This window comes from Podarcis muralis, chromosome 2 (assembly GCF_964188315.1).
Source record: "Podarcis muralis chromosome 2, rPodMur119.hap1.1, whole genome shotgun sequence".
NCBI lineage: Eukaryota > Metazoa > Chordata > Lepidosauria > Squamata > Lacertidae > Podarcis > Podarcis muralis.
This window is the reverse complement of record NC_135656.1, coordinates 84,519,503-84,536,612: the sequence shown is the minus strand read 5'-3', so window position 1 is coordinate 84,536,612 and position 17,110 is coordinate 84,519,503. Positions and strand designations below refer to the sequence as shown.

Below are 17,110 nucleotides of genomic sequence, written 5' to 3'. Positions count from 1 at the left end.
GCAAATTTTGTGCAAACAATCAGGACGAATGCTCAATACACAGGTTGTCAAGTGAAAGGGGAAATTAAAATGGGCTCATAAAGTTTGGAGACTGTAAAATTAGCTGTAGATGTCTATGTTGAGATAAGCCTGGAGGAGGAAAAACTGCCTGTTCCAGACAAAATAATTGTAATGTTTTTGTCATCATACAGAGTGCAGGGAGGGAAGGCAGGCTACCGTCATGTAGCTGATGCCACCCACCCTAGGTACCCTTCCCTCCTAGGAAACAATAAAGGAAAACACACTTATAATTGCACCAACAAAAGCAATTAATGATAAGTGAACTTTCAAAATACAAGGTGCATCCAAATCACAAATATTTTGTTGATATGCTATGATGAAGGCGGGCCGATGCCAATACAAAATAATGGAACAGTTGTTATCTATTTAAAAACATGAAACAGCTAATTGTAGGCTCAGGAAGTTTTTTTGAAAAAAAAATCTGTAAAGGGACTTTGGCATGCATTACCATAGCAACCACAATAAAGAAATCCTCCAGTGTTTATTAAACACAAAAAGCATAATAAAATACAATTATTTTAATCCAACATTTTAAAAGGCTATCCATTCCACCCAGGGCACATTGATTTCAATCAGCAAGAGAAAAGCCCAGTTTAAATGACAGGTTTAAATCATGTTTCCACATAAAAATGAATGCTGTGTTTTCAGAACAAGGAAGGTTGCTAGAACAATTAAAACACATCCGGTTTGCAACTAATTAAGGTCTTTATACTACCTAGAAGCACACTTCACGCGCCTTTTGCAGTAAAGAATTATATCTGCTTGCAGGCAAGGGAGTCCTTGTGAAATTAATTTCTCTCCATCTTTCAATCCCTCTGTACAATTGCAGAGTCACAAAGCAAATTACTAACTTGAAGACAAGCCAAAGGAGTATTTACTCAACAAGGGTTTAGGATTTCCCTCCTCCCCTCAAACATACCCTCAATGCCTCATGGCAAACTGTTTTCGAGACTGAAGGGAATTTCAAAACTCATTTCATAGAGATCCTGTGTTCAATTCCAGGCAACTTTGAGTAGGACTGGGAATGTCCCCTTCCTGAAACCCTGAGAAGTCGCTGCTAATCAATGTGGCCAATATAATACTGACCTCAATGTCTCCTCCTTGGTAGCACTTCAAAGCATGCGGTGAAATCAATATATCCTTTTGGTTTAGCTCAGGGTTTCCCAAGCTTGGGTCTCCAGCTATTTTCAGACTGCAATTCCCATCATCCGTGACGGTTGATAGGAGTTGTAGTCCAAAAACATCTGAAGACCCAGGTTTGGGAAATCCTGGTTTAGCTCAAGAGGCCTAAGCAAAACTTTAGATTTGGGACTTTGAGCCCAGAACTTTCCAAAAGCATATATTGATTGTTGCTGCCTAGTAATTATCCCTACATGAAATGGAAAAAAATCCTGTCCTTTTGGTCAATCGTACATTTTTTAAATATAAATTTCTCCCATAATAAAAGACTGTTCTGTTGGATCATATATAATGGACCACCTGAGTGGTGCTGCCAGGAGCTTAAAAAATCCAGCGCATGGGCATATCACCAGATTTAAATGAATTTATTTAGATGTATAGCTACGGATTTAGAATATGGATGTCCAAAGCAGCAAGCCAACTAATTTCCCATCTAAATCACCTTTGATAAATTCTATAATTTGTATCCTTCCCCTAATCAGTTCCTTTTCAATTCAGCAGTGCCCAGCTAATTTTCCAACAGATCTTGTTTCAAATCAGTTCAGTGCCCCTCTTCAGGTAACTGAATTCATTACCCCGAATCTTATCTCAAAAAATTCACCTTGATTTATTCCCCCAAATAATCTACCAAGTAGTTCATGGGCATATCACCACAGATTTCACCTCCCAGTTCAATTTTCCCCAAATTGCCTGAGAATCACTCAGGCAACTCAAAACTTGATTCAGGGCCCCCACTCCATGGGCACCTCCAAAAAGCACAATCCTTTTTTCCAGCTCCAAACATGGTGCAGGGCAGAGATAATTCCTGGGATTGTGCTGCGGGTTCTATGGTGCTCCATGTGCTTCAGAAGCACAGCATGAGAACAAGTCCTAACCTTAGCCAGTGTGGTGTAGTGGTTAAGAGCAGTGAACTCATAATCTGGTGAACTGGGTTTGCTTCCCCACTCCTCCACATGCAGCTGCTGGGTGACCTTGGGCTAGTCACACTTCTCTGAAGTCTCTCAGCCTCACTCACCTCACAGAGTGTTTGTGGTGGGGGAGGAAGGGAAAGGAGATTGTTAGCCGCTTTGAGACTCCTTAGGGTAGTGATAAAGCGAAATATCAAATCCAAACTCCTCTTCTTCTTCTTATCTCTAGGACACTTGCAGCTTGCCAGGCTTGCAAGAGGGAATGGAAGGGCAGAATACTGGCTATGAGTGTGACAAGTGGGACTGTGGACCCCCAATTTACACCAAGCCCCGATTAATGCATTGTTTCTGGATGATGTAATGTCATCACATCAACCTGCTGAGAGCTTGGATACCATTCCTGATAAAAACCACCAAAAACTGGCATTTGCTCTGACCTGCCACTGAATTCACACTCAGCAAATGTAATTCATGTGATTTATGGAGGTATGGTTATAGTCAAATCAATGGGTTCTATTTCAGTAAATAGCAGTGGCAACACTGTTTTATTCCAATAGTCATAGGATAGCAACAAAGAGCAAACCTGAAGGCTACAAAAAAAAAGCCAAGATACATCTTGGAGCTACAAATAAAGGAGGTACCATAACTTTATTAATAATTATAATAATTTCTAAAATTTACTTCCTTACAAATCATCCTTCAAAGTCAACAACTTCAACCAGGTGACTTAACAGCAAAATCCTATACCTGCCTACTCAGAAGTAAGGTAAGTGGGTGTAAGACTGCTACCTCAGTTATGCTGAACTACTTGGGGGGGATCCTTATCGCTTCTGCTCTTCTAAGACCTAGCCAGGTAAAGGAAAAAAACGCACAACAGTTCTTTGCTTTCCCTCAGAATCTGAGCATTTCGTTATTGATCAGGTTCTTCTTTTACTCTGAAGAAAACGAATAGTGCAAAAATGTAAGAACACATATACACAGCCTCTATCGTGAGAGAAAGGATACCTTAATTTATGTCAAAGTTCATTTATTTTACAGACAAAAATATACATTACTCTATTTTTAATCTCTGTTCCAACATCACATGGTACATGCCGTGTGTACACACCCAGGGACACACAAACATTTGTCTGCTCATGGACAATACTGTGTGTTCAACAGGGAGGCTTTTTTATATACACACACATAGATCACAAGGCTTGTGAGGAGGCAGTTCCTTCACTTAGTGCAGATACTCCTCAGCAGCAAAGTACAATGCAGGTTGTACAGAGGAGGTGCTTAAAATGTCAGGGAAAAGGGGGCAGGGACCATTCTGTCATGGAAGATCTGATCACAGCTCACTGACTGGCCAGCATTTGATATAGATTGCTAATACAGTAAACACAGTAACTCCAATACCACCTCATCCTGATTCACATCACCAAAGGAGCCCATGTTCAGGTGTTTTTTTTTAATTTGATGGACTAGGTGTACAGCACACTTTTTAAACGAAACTGTAGGGGATCCATGGAAATTACAAGACACGTTCGTTTCCAAGGGTCCCTACTTTGGCTGGTTAGCAGTATTTAACCATCATGCAGAGAGCATCTATAATTCCAGCTGAGTAAATATTTTTTTTGGGGGGAGGGCAGCATTAATTGTATGACATCTTATATGACATCTTCGCCAGCATTTGCCCTGCAGCCAATTGGGATTGCCTTTCTCGCCTTTCACAGAAAGCAAAGAAGCTACAGCACCAGCCAAGCATGTTATTTTGATAGATTAGATAACATTAAGGTCACATCACAGCTCCCACGACTGCCTCTTTGTCGAATTTGGGGCATCGTATGTTGGGGTATGACTAGCGCCATAAGCATTACGGAAGCCTAAACTACACAGTACATTTGTTACCTCCATGGTGAGATGTCTATGCAGCTAACAGCAGCAAGTCTGAATGAATGATTGTGTCATCAAATTCAAACAACACTCAGAAAAGGCTAACCTGGGCGGTAGACAAAAACTAAAGGCAAAGTGCGGGTCTCTACCACAACAATTCTTGATCTGCATTCACAACTCATCCAAAACAGAGATATAATTAAACATGTATTTCTTAAAAAGTAGTTGTAAAAGTCTTAAAAGTGAAGTCAAGGATCTTGTTGCCTTTTAAATCCTGATGTGGCTCGGCAGCAGAAAAATCACAAACAGCGCCAGTTTCAAGCCATGAGGAGGAAGGGATGTTTTATCAACAAGAAGAAAGCCGAGTAGTTTTTCCTGCTTGCACCTCCATTCTAGAGAGGTTTACTTGAAAGCATGTCCTATTAATTCCAAAGCAACTTTCCTCCAAGGATGTGTGCTTATATGCCTTGATCATCTGCACCTTGCACATTGGGTGCTAAAATTAATCCCAAAATGGTAGCAGCAAAGGAAAGTAAAGAAACCTCATTTTTCAGGTGTTCTTGTTTTCTCAGCCTTAGAATTTGGGATTGTATTGACTGTAACTACATTTGCCTCCTGGATCAACCTCTGTTCAAGCAAATGTTCCAGCATTTTGCACAAGGGTAAGTGTTCCCATTTTTGCATTTAGTAATAAAAACATGAAAATGAGAAAACATTGATTCCAATATAAGCTATGCACACAAAATGTGCGTGCTTCAAAAGCAGTTTTTATCATTTTCCAATTCTCCCATTTTGTCTTACAAGGTGAAGCCAACTTCCTGCATTAGAATGGGTCTGCCTCCTGCAAAGAACACCCTCACCATTCCTAAAGGATATACCAGGCGTAGGTAAACTCGGCCCTCCGGATGTTTTGGGACTACAACTCCCATCATCCCTAGCTAACAGGACCAGTGGTCAGGGATGATGGGAGTTGTAGTCCCAAAACATCTGGAGGGCCGAGTTTACCTATGCCTGGGATAAACCTCCTTCACTGCTGATCTTGGAAGACCCTGAAGATCAGCTACCACTACCACTGTCAGGGGAATAGCCAGCTATGTCTTTGGCATGACACTCTCTTCAGTGCAGAAGAGATGAATGAACCTCATGCTAAGTTCAAGGAAGTATCACCTGGTCTTAAAGGTATACTGGACAGAGCTTGAATCCAAGGGACAGAGTCCAACAGCCCTCCTTCACACTAGACATCCAATCCTGTTTTCCACTTTGGTGCCATCCCAAGCATCACTCACAATTTCTCACACACAGACTACCAGATCATTTCCCATTCATCTTCTGCCTTGTCCTATCCCATGGACCAGTTTTTTGGAACTGCCCATTTGAACCACAGTTCTCAACACCCCTCCTCCACTGCTCCTTAGGACCCATTTACTCTGGAGTTCTGCTACTATCACATAAGCAGATCCTCATTCTATAAGCTCTTTGCTTGGCTAAGTTTTCATTCTAAAAACTCAGACCATATACAGTGTATGCAACTCACAGCTCCTTCTCAGCCAGTCACAGTAGTTTAGTTGCACAGCAACAAGTTCCACCAAAGCATTTCCCAGCTGCCTACTTTCCTGCCCTCTTCTTCGAAAGTCAGCATATATATATATATATTACAATGCACACACACACACACACACACACACAAGCGCACACCTGCTCCCAGATTCCCTGCGAAGAATTCTGGAAACATTTAGCAGTTCATTCTTAAGTGTTCTTTCTATCAGGAAGCCTGTGGAGTTCTCTCGCCCTACAATTCCCACCAAACTGCAGCTGTTGAAGGCATGGGGAGCAGTCCCACCTTCCTCTAGTTCCTCCAGTTCTCGGAAGCCAAAACATAAAATAAAAATAGAATGCAAATAATGTATTATATAGCTATCTATATATAATGCTATACAAGAGCAGCCAAGGCTTCCTAGCTGCATGTGTGGCTTATCACCAAGAAAACGTTGCAGTCATGTCCAACCATGTGCACATGGAACGCTCAAGGACGCAAAGATTCAGCATTTAGAAGCTGATCTGGTTTGTTCTCCTACAAAGGTAAGAGCTATTGTCCTGGGAAGACTGATTTTTATGCTCCGTTCAAGATTTAATTTTTTTTTAAAAAAAGAAAAAAACTTGAAGGAAAGAGAAGGCGACACACTGAAGCACCCCAAAAGGGGAACTGGCGATGGAGCTGCAAGGCTGCAAGAGAGACCCATCTTTCCAAAGGATCGCCTTTAGGAGTTGATGGCTTTCCAGCGGTCACTGTCAATGCTGTTGATGCTGCCCACGTGGTAAGGCATGGAAGCAATGTCATCCAAGTACGCTGCAGTGTCGATCTGAGTGCTGGAGTAAAAGCTGGAATCCAGGCCTTCTTTCTTGGCCACACCATAGGCATGCGGGAGGTGCACATCAACGTCCTCGGGCTCATCCACCTGGCATTTGTAGGAGAAGAGGATCTTTGGCTCGGACCTGGACATTATTAAAGAGACAAGGAGAATTTTTTTCAAAAGAGTTACTTTCTTGAAACACGGGAAGCTGCCTGATACTGAGTCAGAACACTGGTCCGTGACTGACTGGCATTCTATGTCAACCACCTGAAACCTCCTCTGTGCACAGCAAGTGCTTTGCTCCAAGCACAACTCCCTCCATCCCATTTCCCATTTGAGAAGGTTCAATTCAGAACAGGGCAGACGGTTCCCAAAATAAAAAGCAGCCAGCAATGCTGTTCTTTTAGTTCAGGCTGTTCAGGCCGTCATCATCTGGAGGAAACCGGAACTAAACGTAGCCCAAGATATACTGCCATGTTTGTCTATCATTGGCCTTTACCTCTTCCCTTTGTTCTCTTACCCTATCCTGCACTGCCTGACCTTGGATTGAAAACTCTGTGGATTAAGACCCAACCTTTTGCTTTGCTTCATTCACAATGATGGGACTCAAACGAATAAAAGCAGGGCAAGTAAGAACAGCAAGAGCAACTGTGTTCAAAAATTAGCCATGACACCTAAATGCTTTTGGGAGTTGTGGTAGGTAGGTATGGGGGCGTGTGTGTGTGTGTGTGTGTGTGTGTGTGTGTGTGTGTGTGTCTCATTCATTATCTCTCTCATATATACAGTGCTTTTTTTCTTTAAAAAAATGTTTAGGGGTACTCTCATTTTGACTCAAGAAAATCACCATTTTATAGTTCATATCGGGGGAAATAAATATAGTAAATGGACAAAAGTACGAAGATTCACAAAATGTTTAGGGGTATGCGTACCCCTGTATCTCCCCCAGAAAAAAGCACTGCGTATATATCTACACACACACACACACACACACACACACACACACACACACACACACAAACACAGTCAGTTCCATTTGGAATCAGTGATGAAGTTAGAAATAAAACAAGTCATTTTTGAGCATGCACAATTTGATATTGGCATTTGGGAGACTATTTGTTTACAGCTTGTTATAGCTTTGCTGCTTTTATATCAAATATAAAATGTGAGGTGGCTAGTTCCTCACAGTTGCGGTTGAAATCCATCTGAATTAATTGCAGCAACTGTTCCTCAATTAGAATGGGTATTTCCACTGCATGGCCACACGGTGGCACTCAAAGCTGAAAAAATTACGTACTCAGAACAGTAACAAGGGAAGTGGTTACTCAAAAGGAATGCAATTCCTGAGCTGCAAATTTAGGCCAGCCTCTCCCAACCTGGTGCCCTTCAGATGTTTTGAACTACAACCCCGTCAGCATGGCCTATGGTCAGGGAAGATGGGAACTGTAGTCCAATAACATCTGGATGGCAATAGGTTCAGGAAGGCTGGTTTACACGCTTTGCTCAACTGCTGGACAATCTATTTAAGCCCCTTCTTAAAACTCAAGAGCATTAAAGGGGAGGGGGACCTATCTACCTAATACAAGCTTGGCCTCCACAGCATTTCACATTAATCATTTTGTCACTAATCCAGAAAAAAACTCTAACAGTAGCTCAGAATTTAATGAGGCTTTGCGCAGATATTAGGAGTCTAATCTTCCCGAATCCCTGTGATGAAGTCAAATACCATCTTCATTTCACAGATGGAAGAACAAGAGTCACTGAATTGATTTAAAAAAAAAAAAAAACAAATCATAACGAAGCACACAGAGAGAATGTGTGGAAGAGTTAGCCTCTTTGTAGGCCTCACCTGAGACCACCCATTTCTGAATCCTTCTGGCCTAGCTGTGAGGAGAACCAGCCTACTGCCTCGTTGCACTTTATACCATTTTATACTTTTACTGCCATTTTACTTCTATTTTAATTATGTTATTAATCCTGAAGGTCACCCTGGGCATTTTTGTTGTGGTTGCTTACTGTTTATTTAAAGGCAGAAGTTTGTTTTGCTATTAAATAATTGCATTAATATCCCAGTGGGAGGCAAGTATTGTGCTTCAATGTGACCTTTGCTAGCAACGCCTGCATGATTTAAAGCTCTGAAATGTTCTCCGTAGGGAGGCCCGCCTAGCACTTATATTGATGTTCTTTCAACGCCAGGCCCTTTTGTTTTCTCACACTTCTTAACTTAAATAAGTCTCAATCTGCTGTTCTAGAATTGTTGCTCTTGTCCATCTTAAAACTTTTTCTTATTATTGTTGTTGTAAAATGCCCTGGGACTGTGCTGCAGGCTACAACCTTGGATGCTCACCCAAAGAAACTTTTCAGGAACGCCACATAAATGAGCGGAGCAAAGAAGCTGAAATAGAGGAAGGTGGTGGCATCGACACAGCTGTCAAGACAGAAGAGAGAGACACAAGTCATTAGAAATCTGTTCCTGGCCAATTCAGATGTTTTTGGACTACAGTTTCTTATAATCATTATGATATAATAATAATTATATGTATTATATAATAAATATAATTATATAATAATTATTAATACATTTTCTACACTGCTTAATATATACAGTCGTACCTTGGTTATTAAACGGAATCTGTTCCAGAAGTCCGTTCGGCTTCTGAAAACGTTCAACAACCAAGGAGAGGCTTCCGATTGGCTGCAGGAGTTTCCTGCACTCAATTGGAAGCCATGGAAGCCGCGCTGGACGTTCGGCTTCCAAAAAACGTTTACAAACTAAAACACTCAATTCAGGGTTTGCGGCGTTCGGGCGCCAAAACGGACGAGTACCAAGGCATTCGAGAACCAAGGTACGACTGTATCTATATTTACTCGAATGTAACGCGGACCTTTCTTGGTCAAATTACATTGCGAAAATTAGATTTGATGTGCACTAGATTTGATGGCGCCAGCAAATACTTTGTTGGTTTCATTTTGAAAATTGAGGTGCACGTTAGAGTCAATGGTGCATTAGATTCACACAAATACAGTGAATAATATTCTCTAAGCAGTGTACAGAAAACTAAAAACAAATGTTACAAAAATGTGCAATAAAATCATTAATGCAGACTTACTAATAAACATATATAGATATGTTCCTTCTCCTTCTGACACATCTCCTCACCTCTCAGTCTCCTGGCTCTTACCCAAGACTCCCCCCATCCTCTCTGGTTCTCACCCAGGGCCCAAACAAACTCACAGGCGAACCCCAAAATCTCCCAACAAAGAGTTCCTGGAACCTGCTGACAACACCCTAGTCTCTCACTCCAGGGGCTCATCCAGACTTCCTTTTGCGCTGCGTTTCTCAGCACAGGTCTGTGCTTTAAGGCGTCGTGTCTGAGTGCTTTTTCTTTCTGCCCTTTTATGAGCCTTTTCTCTTTCCATCCTTTGGACCCCCTGGGAAGTACTTTCCCCTGAAAACCCGCTTTTTTTCTGCCCAGTCTTGGTGCCAATGGATTAAGCTTCCTCAAGCTGCCCACAGCTGTATCCCCATTCGGCTGCTCTTCACACACACCCGGTTCCCAGCTACAGCAGGTTTGGTCTGGTGAACATCCCAGGGGGTCCAAAGCAGGCATAGGCAAACTCCAGCCCTCCGGATGTTTGGGACTACAACTCCCATCATCCCTAGCTAACAGGACCAGTGGGCAGGGATGATGGGAATTGCAGTCCCAAACATCTGGGGGGGGGCGGAGTTTGCCTATGCCTGCTCCAAAGGATGGCGGACAGGACACTCCATCCATTTGCACTTCTTTCCTTGGTTTCTGCACACCTCTTCTCTTCCGGCTGCATTACTGTCCTATGGCAGGGCTTGCTTTTATGGTTGATGGGGCTTCCTCAGGTTGCCCATGCAGCTGTGTCCCTTGGTGGGAAGGCACCAAGGTTGACAGAACTTCCTTCTATACAAGGACCCATAGTTATCATTCTCAAAAGGGAACAGGGAAAGTTAGAATGTACTCACCACCAAGAAAAGCAGTTCCCTACCCCACCCCAAAAGCTGTTCCTCCCTGGAGTAGAAGGCCCAGCTTCGCCAAGCAGAACGCTACTCTGAGCAACTGTGTCCTACTGACTCCTTGAAAAAGAAAAGGATCAAAAGCAGGGAAAGAGATGTAGGAAATAAGGACTAAGAGTTGGACCAGAACGGCCATTCCCAATTCACTAAGCAGAATGCACCCCCTCCCTGCTGCCTTCCCCATTGGAGAGGGAAAATGTCAGGAGATAGGCATTGAGTGGGTATTTCTCAAGGAGTAATGAGATCGCCAGTCTCAGGTGGAATATCCAGAAAGGCATCTGGAGGCAGATGTGGTACAATGGAGGGAAACACAGCATGATGGGGGCAGTGGAGCTGCAAATTCAGCAGCCGTCAACAGCAGTGCCCCTTAGCAAGTTTGCTTTGGTTCAAATGCGTTGGAAGCTCTTTGTGCTTCCTTCCCAAAGCACTCGGTGATAGCACCAGGAAGACATTGAGCAGAGCTACCCAGCCACAGGGATACGTACCATAGTCCTTCTATGATACCTGCACAGAGCAGACCACTGCCAATGCCCTGCACCAGGTTCAGCACAGCGAGAATCCCAGCATAGATGTAGAAACTCTTCCTTGCTGAAAGAGAGAGGCAAAGACACTGGGGTCAAATGTAATCACAGGTACTTCCTACACTACAAACCATTTGGTGGAAAAGACACTTTGGAGACCCGGAAAAAAACGGTATTACAGGGAGAAGAAATATGCTCGAGAGCTACGTATTGCAGAACAGTCTCCAGCGATGGCCATTCCACCTAGCCGTTATGTAACTTAAGCAAACCCTCCACTCTCCCTTTTTCCTAACAGGTGCCTCTTACAAGGGTGGGGAACCTTTTTCAGGCTGAGGGCCAAATTTCCTTCCGCACAACTTTCCAGGCGCAGGCGGAACTAGAGGCAAGAGCAGCTAATGTAAGTCTCCCATAGGACAATTTCTAGACACACCGTCACACGTCCCTCTGTCCTCTATACAGGCATTATCAGAATTCAAGGGCACATTCCAGCCAGGCAAAAACAAGGAGGTGCAAAGCAGGGCTGGTGAAAGGTGTGGTTGGAGGGTGGGCGTGGCCAGAGAAGAATCCTGAGGGCCAGAGAGAGAAGCCTGGAGGGCTGCATTTGCAGTCATAAGCTGTTGAATTCACTCCCACTATACGTAGAGAGGGTCACCAACCTGGATGACTTTAAAAAGGGGACTGGACAAATTCATGGAGGATATGGCTACCCATGGCTATGAGTCAGGATGGCTACGTTGCAGATCCACTCTTGGGAGGCAGTATTCCTCTGAACAGGGAAAGAGGAGTTGCACTTGCTGCCCTCTCAGGGGCAATTGGCTGTTGGCCATCAATCGCTACCTCTTTGTCGGAATGAATTCCACAGCTTAACTATGCGAAGAAGGACTTTCTTTTGCCTATCTGGAATATTCCAAGTGGCTTGGCTTTTAATGCCTGCAAGAAAATCGTATTAGCTAAAAAGGGAGAGGCGAGTCACTTACAAGGCAGGGAAATACGATCTTTCAAGGGAGTTTTGGGAAGCATCACCACCATTGAATAAACCTGTTAAGGAAGAAAGCAGCAGGTGAGTTGCAGGGCCAGAGGTTGCTGAGGGCAGGTGGTGGAAAACAGTAACAACCCTGGCTTTCGTTGCTGTGTTTAGAAGATGCCAGGAAGCACATTGAAATGAAGAGAATGGAAAATCATCAAGGAAGAACCACCAGTGTTTTAAACTCATGGTACGCAGATCAAGCAAAACGGCTATTTGTCACACTTACCAGAAAGAAGAAGCAGGAGCTTGCAAGCCAAAAGTGCCTTCCTCCATGACCATAGATATTGAAGTCTTCTGCAGAGAGCCTGGCGTCAGGATAACTGATCTCCAGAGTTCCCTGAAAGATTGGTGGGGGACAGTGTAAGGGGGTCATCAGGGTATGAACTGCTTATAATGGTGCCTGTGTTTCCACCATGAGAAGCTGAGGAAAAGGCACTCGGTCTCACTTGGAAGCCAGCCCTTTCCGTCGTCGCACAACAAGATCCCCTATCCAGTCCATAAACTGTGATTTAGCAGAGGATAACAAATTGCCCTAAGTGCAGGAGGAAAGATGTGCCAGATGGTCTCGGGATTTAGCTGTGAGCCTGAGAGTGGAGGCAGGTTACCAAAAAATGGCACCTTTCCTCCTCTCGCGGCCTCCTGCCAACCTACTGGTGCTATCCCTATCCCCCCCCCCCCACATGCTTAATGCCTGACCTAAAACTTCTGCCAACTACCCTCTTGATCTACATGGTTCCTCCCACATCCCAATGCACTACACTTCCAACAGCAGCCCCTTATGTCCAAAGGCATAGCTGAGAGATCAGCAACCTTTGGTGCCTCCTTTCCTTGAGTTTTTCTACCTCAAACTGACCATTATAAGAACTTGTAACTAAGAACTTGTACTTGAGTTTGCTTATTTCTTTCCGCAGGGCCTGTAAGACAAGAGTTGTTCCGCCTGGCTTTTGGGCTTGGAGTCAATTTGATTCCCTCCCCCTCTTTCTTTTTTCCTTTCTCCTCCTGTGATGAGGCTGCATTTTAAGGTTTTAATGTTGTATTTTAATCTTGTTTTTAAGTTGTATTCATTCAACTTGTTTTTATTATTGGTTGTTAGCCGCCCTGAGTCCTGCCTTGTCTGGGGAGGGCGGGGTATAAATAAATTTTATTATTATTATTATTATTTCCTCATCCCTCCCAACCCATTTTCCTTTTGTGTTGTGCCTTTTCAGATTGTAAGTCTGAGGGAAGGGAGTGTCTTCACAAGCTGCTCTAGGAGCCTTTTTTGCCTGAAGAGCGGGTTTAAAACCAACCAACCAATGTGTAAATAAATACATAACAAAACTCACATGCATAAGTTCACTGCATCTGATTTTTTTAAGAAGATGCCTGAAGTGTGGACAATGATGTTCCTGTTTAATACTGGGGCTTCCCAAACCAAAACAAGGCATAATGCTACCACTATAGAAAAGGAGAACATGCTTAAACTTAACAAATGCTGCACTGTTCAAAGTGAGTTACTATACTGAGCTGTTAAAAGTAACTCAGAACCTCTTGAGGAGCAGCTGCTTTCAGTTCAGGAGGAAACAGTTGAATTGAATTTGCCTTACTCTGTGAAACTGTCCTGTTTCACCAACACTTACCTGGGTGACAGAGTAGGCCAATGACAGCACCGTGGTGATAGCCAATACCCGCTTAACACTGGATTTGCTCTCCAAACGACCTGAATGGGGTGGGAAACATACCAGGGGTCATTTCTTTGACAAGTGAAAATGACTGGTCTTCTGTCAGGTGACTAAAGGCTAGAAATATACTTGCCTGCTCCTGACCAACCTATGCATGCTCAGGGATGCCGTTAGGAGTTAACCAGCATAAAAGACCCATCATGCAACAGGCCATGTGCATCTAAGATTCTGCTGTAAACCTGAGGTTATTGACGTCAGACCCGACATCCTGGGCGAAAATCTGATGCACTGACTCAAGACCTCATATAGGGGTCTTGCCTATGTTCGAGGTCCTGCCTAATGCCATTCCTGTCCAAGTTGTGACAGGCTAACAAAGCCAGATTTCTTTTAAGAGAAAGGCAAAACCTCTCGACTGAGGTTGCAGTTGAGAGTAAAACTCGTGCCCTGAGAACTAGAAACCACTTAAAATATTCTGCACCATAGGAAGGTGGAAGCTTAAAGAAAGAAATAGTCCCAGTCTGAGAAACAGTGGCTGCTTTGCATGCAGAAGATTCTCCGTATATCCAGGGAGGACTATGAGAGCCTCATGAAGGAAGGGTAGGGTTTTAGTAGAATAAAATACAGTGGAGGAGAATTCATTGAATTATTTAATAGATTTGTTTGTTTTAAAAGTCACAAAATGGGACACATGCACACAAAAATAAAGAGGAGTTGTGTCCACTGGTGAGAGCTATTATTGAATAGATGCTTACAAACACCTGCTTCATGGGTGCTGGGAAAATGAGATACCTCTATCACAGAAAGGCTGCCTTGAGGAAATGCAACTGAATCCTATGCAACAAATGGGTAACAACTGTACCTTTAACACTGGAAAGTGGGTTGGAAATGCCATTATTATTATTATTATTATTATTATTATTATTATTATTATTAATGTATCAAGCGTCCTTTCTTCACTCAGACAAAAGTACCCTACTGCGTACACAGTGAAAGCAGATGGCGGGTGTAAATAAGGGGCCTACAATAAATGGAAGCTTTCGCCTGCAGCACAAGCATTACATGTATCTGGCTGAAGTCCTATTTGTGCTTGGTAAGGTTTGCTCTTTCCTACCGAAAGCAGGGCACATTCACCACGCTCCAATGGCCTCGTCAAGGAAAAAGGTTAAGTGCACCAAGCAACACTAAGGAGGAATCCTTACCAAATGCAAGGCCCAGAATCACCATACTCAGCTCAATAGCCAGAAGGAAGAATCTTGTGATTTCCCACAGGATCTAGAGAAGACAGTACATGCCACAAAATCAAGATCAGGGAGCAAACGGAATAGGTCCTAAAAGAGAAGCTTGCCCAAAGGTTTTCCTCCCATCGTTCCTTCCATCCATGAAAATAAAGTTAAAAATACCATCCTAACATCTCCCTCACTGGCTAATGCATGGTGCTCACTTGAATTTTCAGAATTAGTTGCCTCTCAGGCTACGAGTCTTATACAACTGTCTGTATGTTTGGCATTGTGCACAAAATCTCAACTATTTTGTTACTTCATCGCAGGGGGTTTAATCCTTCAATTCCATTCCAATCATCCTGTTTCCTCTGTTGTTCCAATCCGGAGCCCAACTGACTTCACTCCAAAACCATGCTGGCTTAAAGGGCTGTAGATTCCAACTACTGTCTGCCCCCCGTTTGTCAATATTGACCCTTGGCGCAGCCTATCTCAAGTGTTCTGATTGGTCCAAATGCTTAGTGCTCTTTTGGACACCAAATCTAACCCAGATGCATAAGGTGTACTTAAATGGAACAGGTAATGTCTCCTTGCGACCAGGTGCACAGCACAATCCCCTGGCATGGGAAAGCACCATGGAAGACAGGCCTCAAGTTACTTGTCAACAGCAAATACTCATCTTGGCATCAAAACATCTAGTTAAGGGCTATCATTCTTGTGGCGATTGACTCTGCTGATCTTCATTTGCCTAAATGAAGAGCCACATTGTTTTATACAAATCCTGAGACTGGCTGTCTCGATGTAAATGCAACCAAATACGGCTTGCAAAAAAGAAAGAAATGCAAAACTGAAAAACAATTAGACAATAAAAACATTTGTTCGAGTAGGATTAGAGACTAGAAAGGGATTTAGCGTTGAGCCAAGCAAAGCATGGGAGGATGGCAAGGCTAAAAGTCAATACTGTTCAAAGAGTTAAAAGAGAGCCCTCCAATCTACCAGACAGCCAGGTGCAAAATAGTGGTTCAGGTGAGGGTGGGGAGGAAGCAGCCAAGGTCCATTTAGAATGAAGGAACAGGGTGTCTCTGAGCACATGCTTGGTCCAAGATTTTGTTCTCGGGGACTGAACTGAGCTCATAATCCTTTCACCCAAAACTCCACTTCTGGTTTTCTCCTCAAGATTTCTTTGTTTGAACAGCCTACGTTTGGGGGTGAGGAGGGGAGAGATAGAAGAAGCCTTTTCCTTGTTGCTATTGTTGAACAACTGGGGCATCAGAAACCCTTGCTGATCCACCACAAAACCCCAAAATATGGGGAGGAGTCCAGGGGGTTGCACAAGCAGACCTTGTTCCATGCACACGTACCCCAGTCAGTGGTACAATGAATTCCACCCATTATTGTAACTGATGACTAAATGGAGGTCAAATCTTTTTGCATTCCTGCCCCAGAAATGGTGAAGAAGGGGCCAAAGCCACCCTCGCCTCTGGTATCAAACCCACACTCACCTTGTCAGTAACCGTAGCGGCAGTGGAAGCGCTGACTGTCATGGAGACAACCGCTCGAGCAATCCCAACCACAGCTACCACAAACACCTAGAAGACAATGGCAATTGTTACGAATTAAGGCAGAAGAGAAAATGCCTAATGGGCTTCAGGGATGGGATACCAATCAACAAGGTTTAACATTTTATTTTGTTTTTGTAACAGGATGAATTACAGAGGAAGAGAAGAAAAAGAGGGGGAAATAGTTTCCCCTCTTTTTAAGGCTGAGAAGGAACAAGTTACTTCAGCCAGGTCACCTCAGCAAGGAAATGCTACAGAATTTGCCATGCAAGACCCACATCAGAAATGGGGAACCTGAGGCCCTCCAGATGTTACTGCACAGCCAGTAATCAGGGGTGATGTGAGTTGGAAGTCTGGCAACATCTGGACCAAAGGTTTTCAAGGCTTGAAATATTGATCCTTATTATCTCCTCCATTCTCTGATTTTAGTATCATAATCACTTCATATTCTATTGGCGCCTGCCTGGTGCACGTAGAATTTTAAATAAACAGGCAGCCAACACCACAGGATATCAATTAAGGAGCCTCAGATCTGGGAAAGACTCCACAATTCATTTGCTGAAGCAGCGGCAGCAAGGGGGTGGGGGTGGGGAACACAGTAAAAAATGCTTAAGGCAGGAAATCAGCTCAGAAGATTCTGAAATATAAAGTCTTTCAAAATCCTTGGCACAGGAACATTAGGGATACTGTACACAGTTTCCAATTCTAGC

General features: G+C 43.4%; 1 protein-coding gene across 1 annotated transcript in view; it reads right to left on the bottom strand.

Moving 5' to 3' along the window:
* Positions 1-3,157: 3,157 nt before the first annotated feature.
* The window catches only part of TPRA1 (transmembrane protein adipocyte associated 1), a 40,153-nt gene continuing 26,200 nt past the window's right edge, over positions 3,158-17,110 (bottom strand). The window contains exons 4-11 of the mRNA XM_028719198.2: positions 16,344-16,430; positions 14,824-14,896; positions 13,583-13,662; positions 12,190-12,300; positions 11,914-11,974; positions 10,901-11,003; positions 8,718-8,798; positions 3,158-6,515 (exon numbers count right to left, since the gene is read on the bottom strand). Coding sequence (XP_028575031.2) covers positions 6,281-6,515; positions 8,718-8,798; positions 10,901-11,003; positions 11,914-11,974; positions 12,190-12,300; positions 13,583-13,662; positions 14,824-14,896; positions 16,344-16,430 — 831 coding nt within the window. The 3' untranslated portion in view covers positions 3,158-6,280. The remainder of the gene's footprint in view (positions 6,516-8,717; positions 8,799-10,900; positions 11,004-11,913; positions 11,975-12,189; positions 12,301-13,582; positions 13,663-14,823; positions 14,897-16,343; positions 16,431-17,110) is intronic.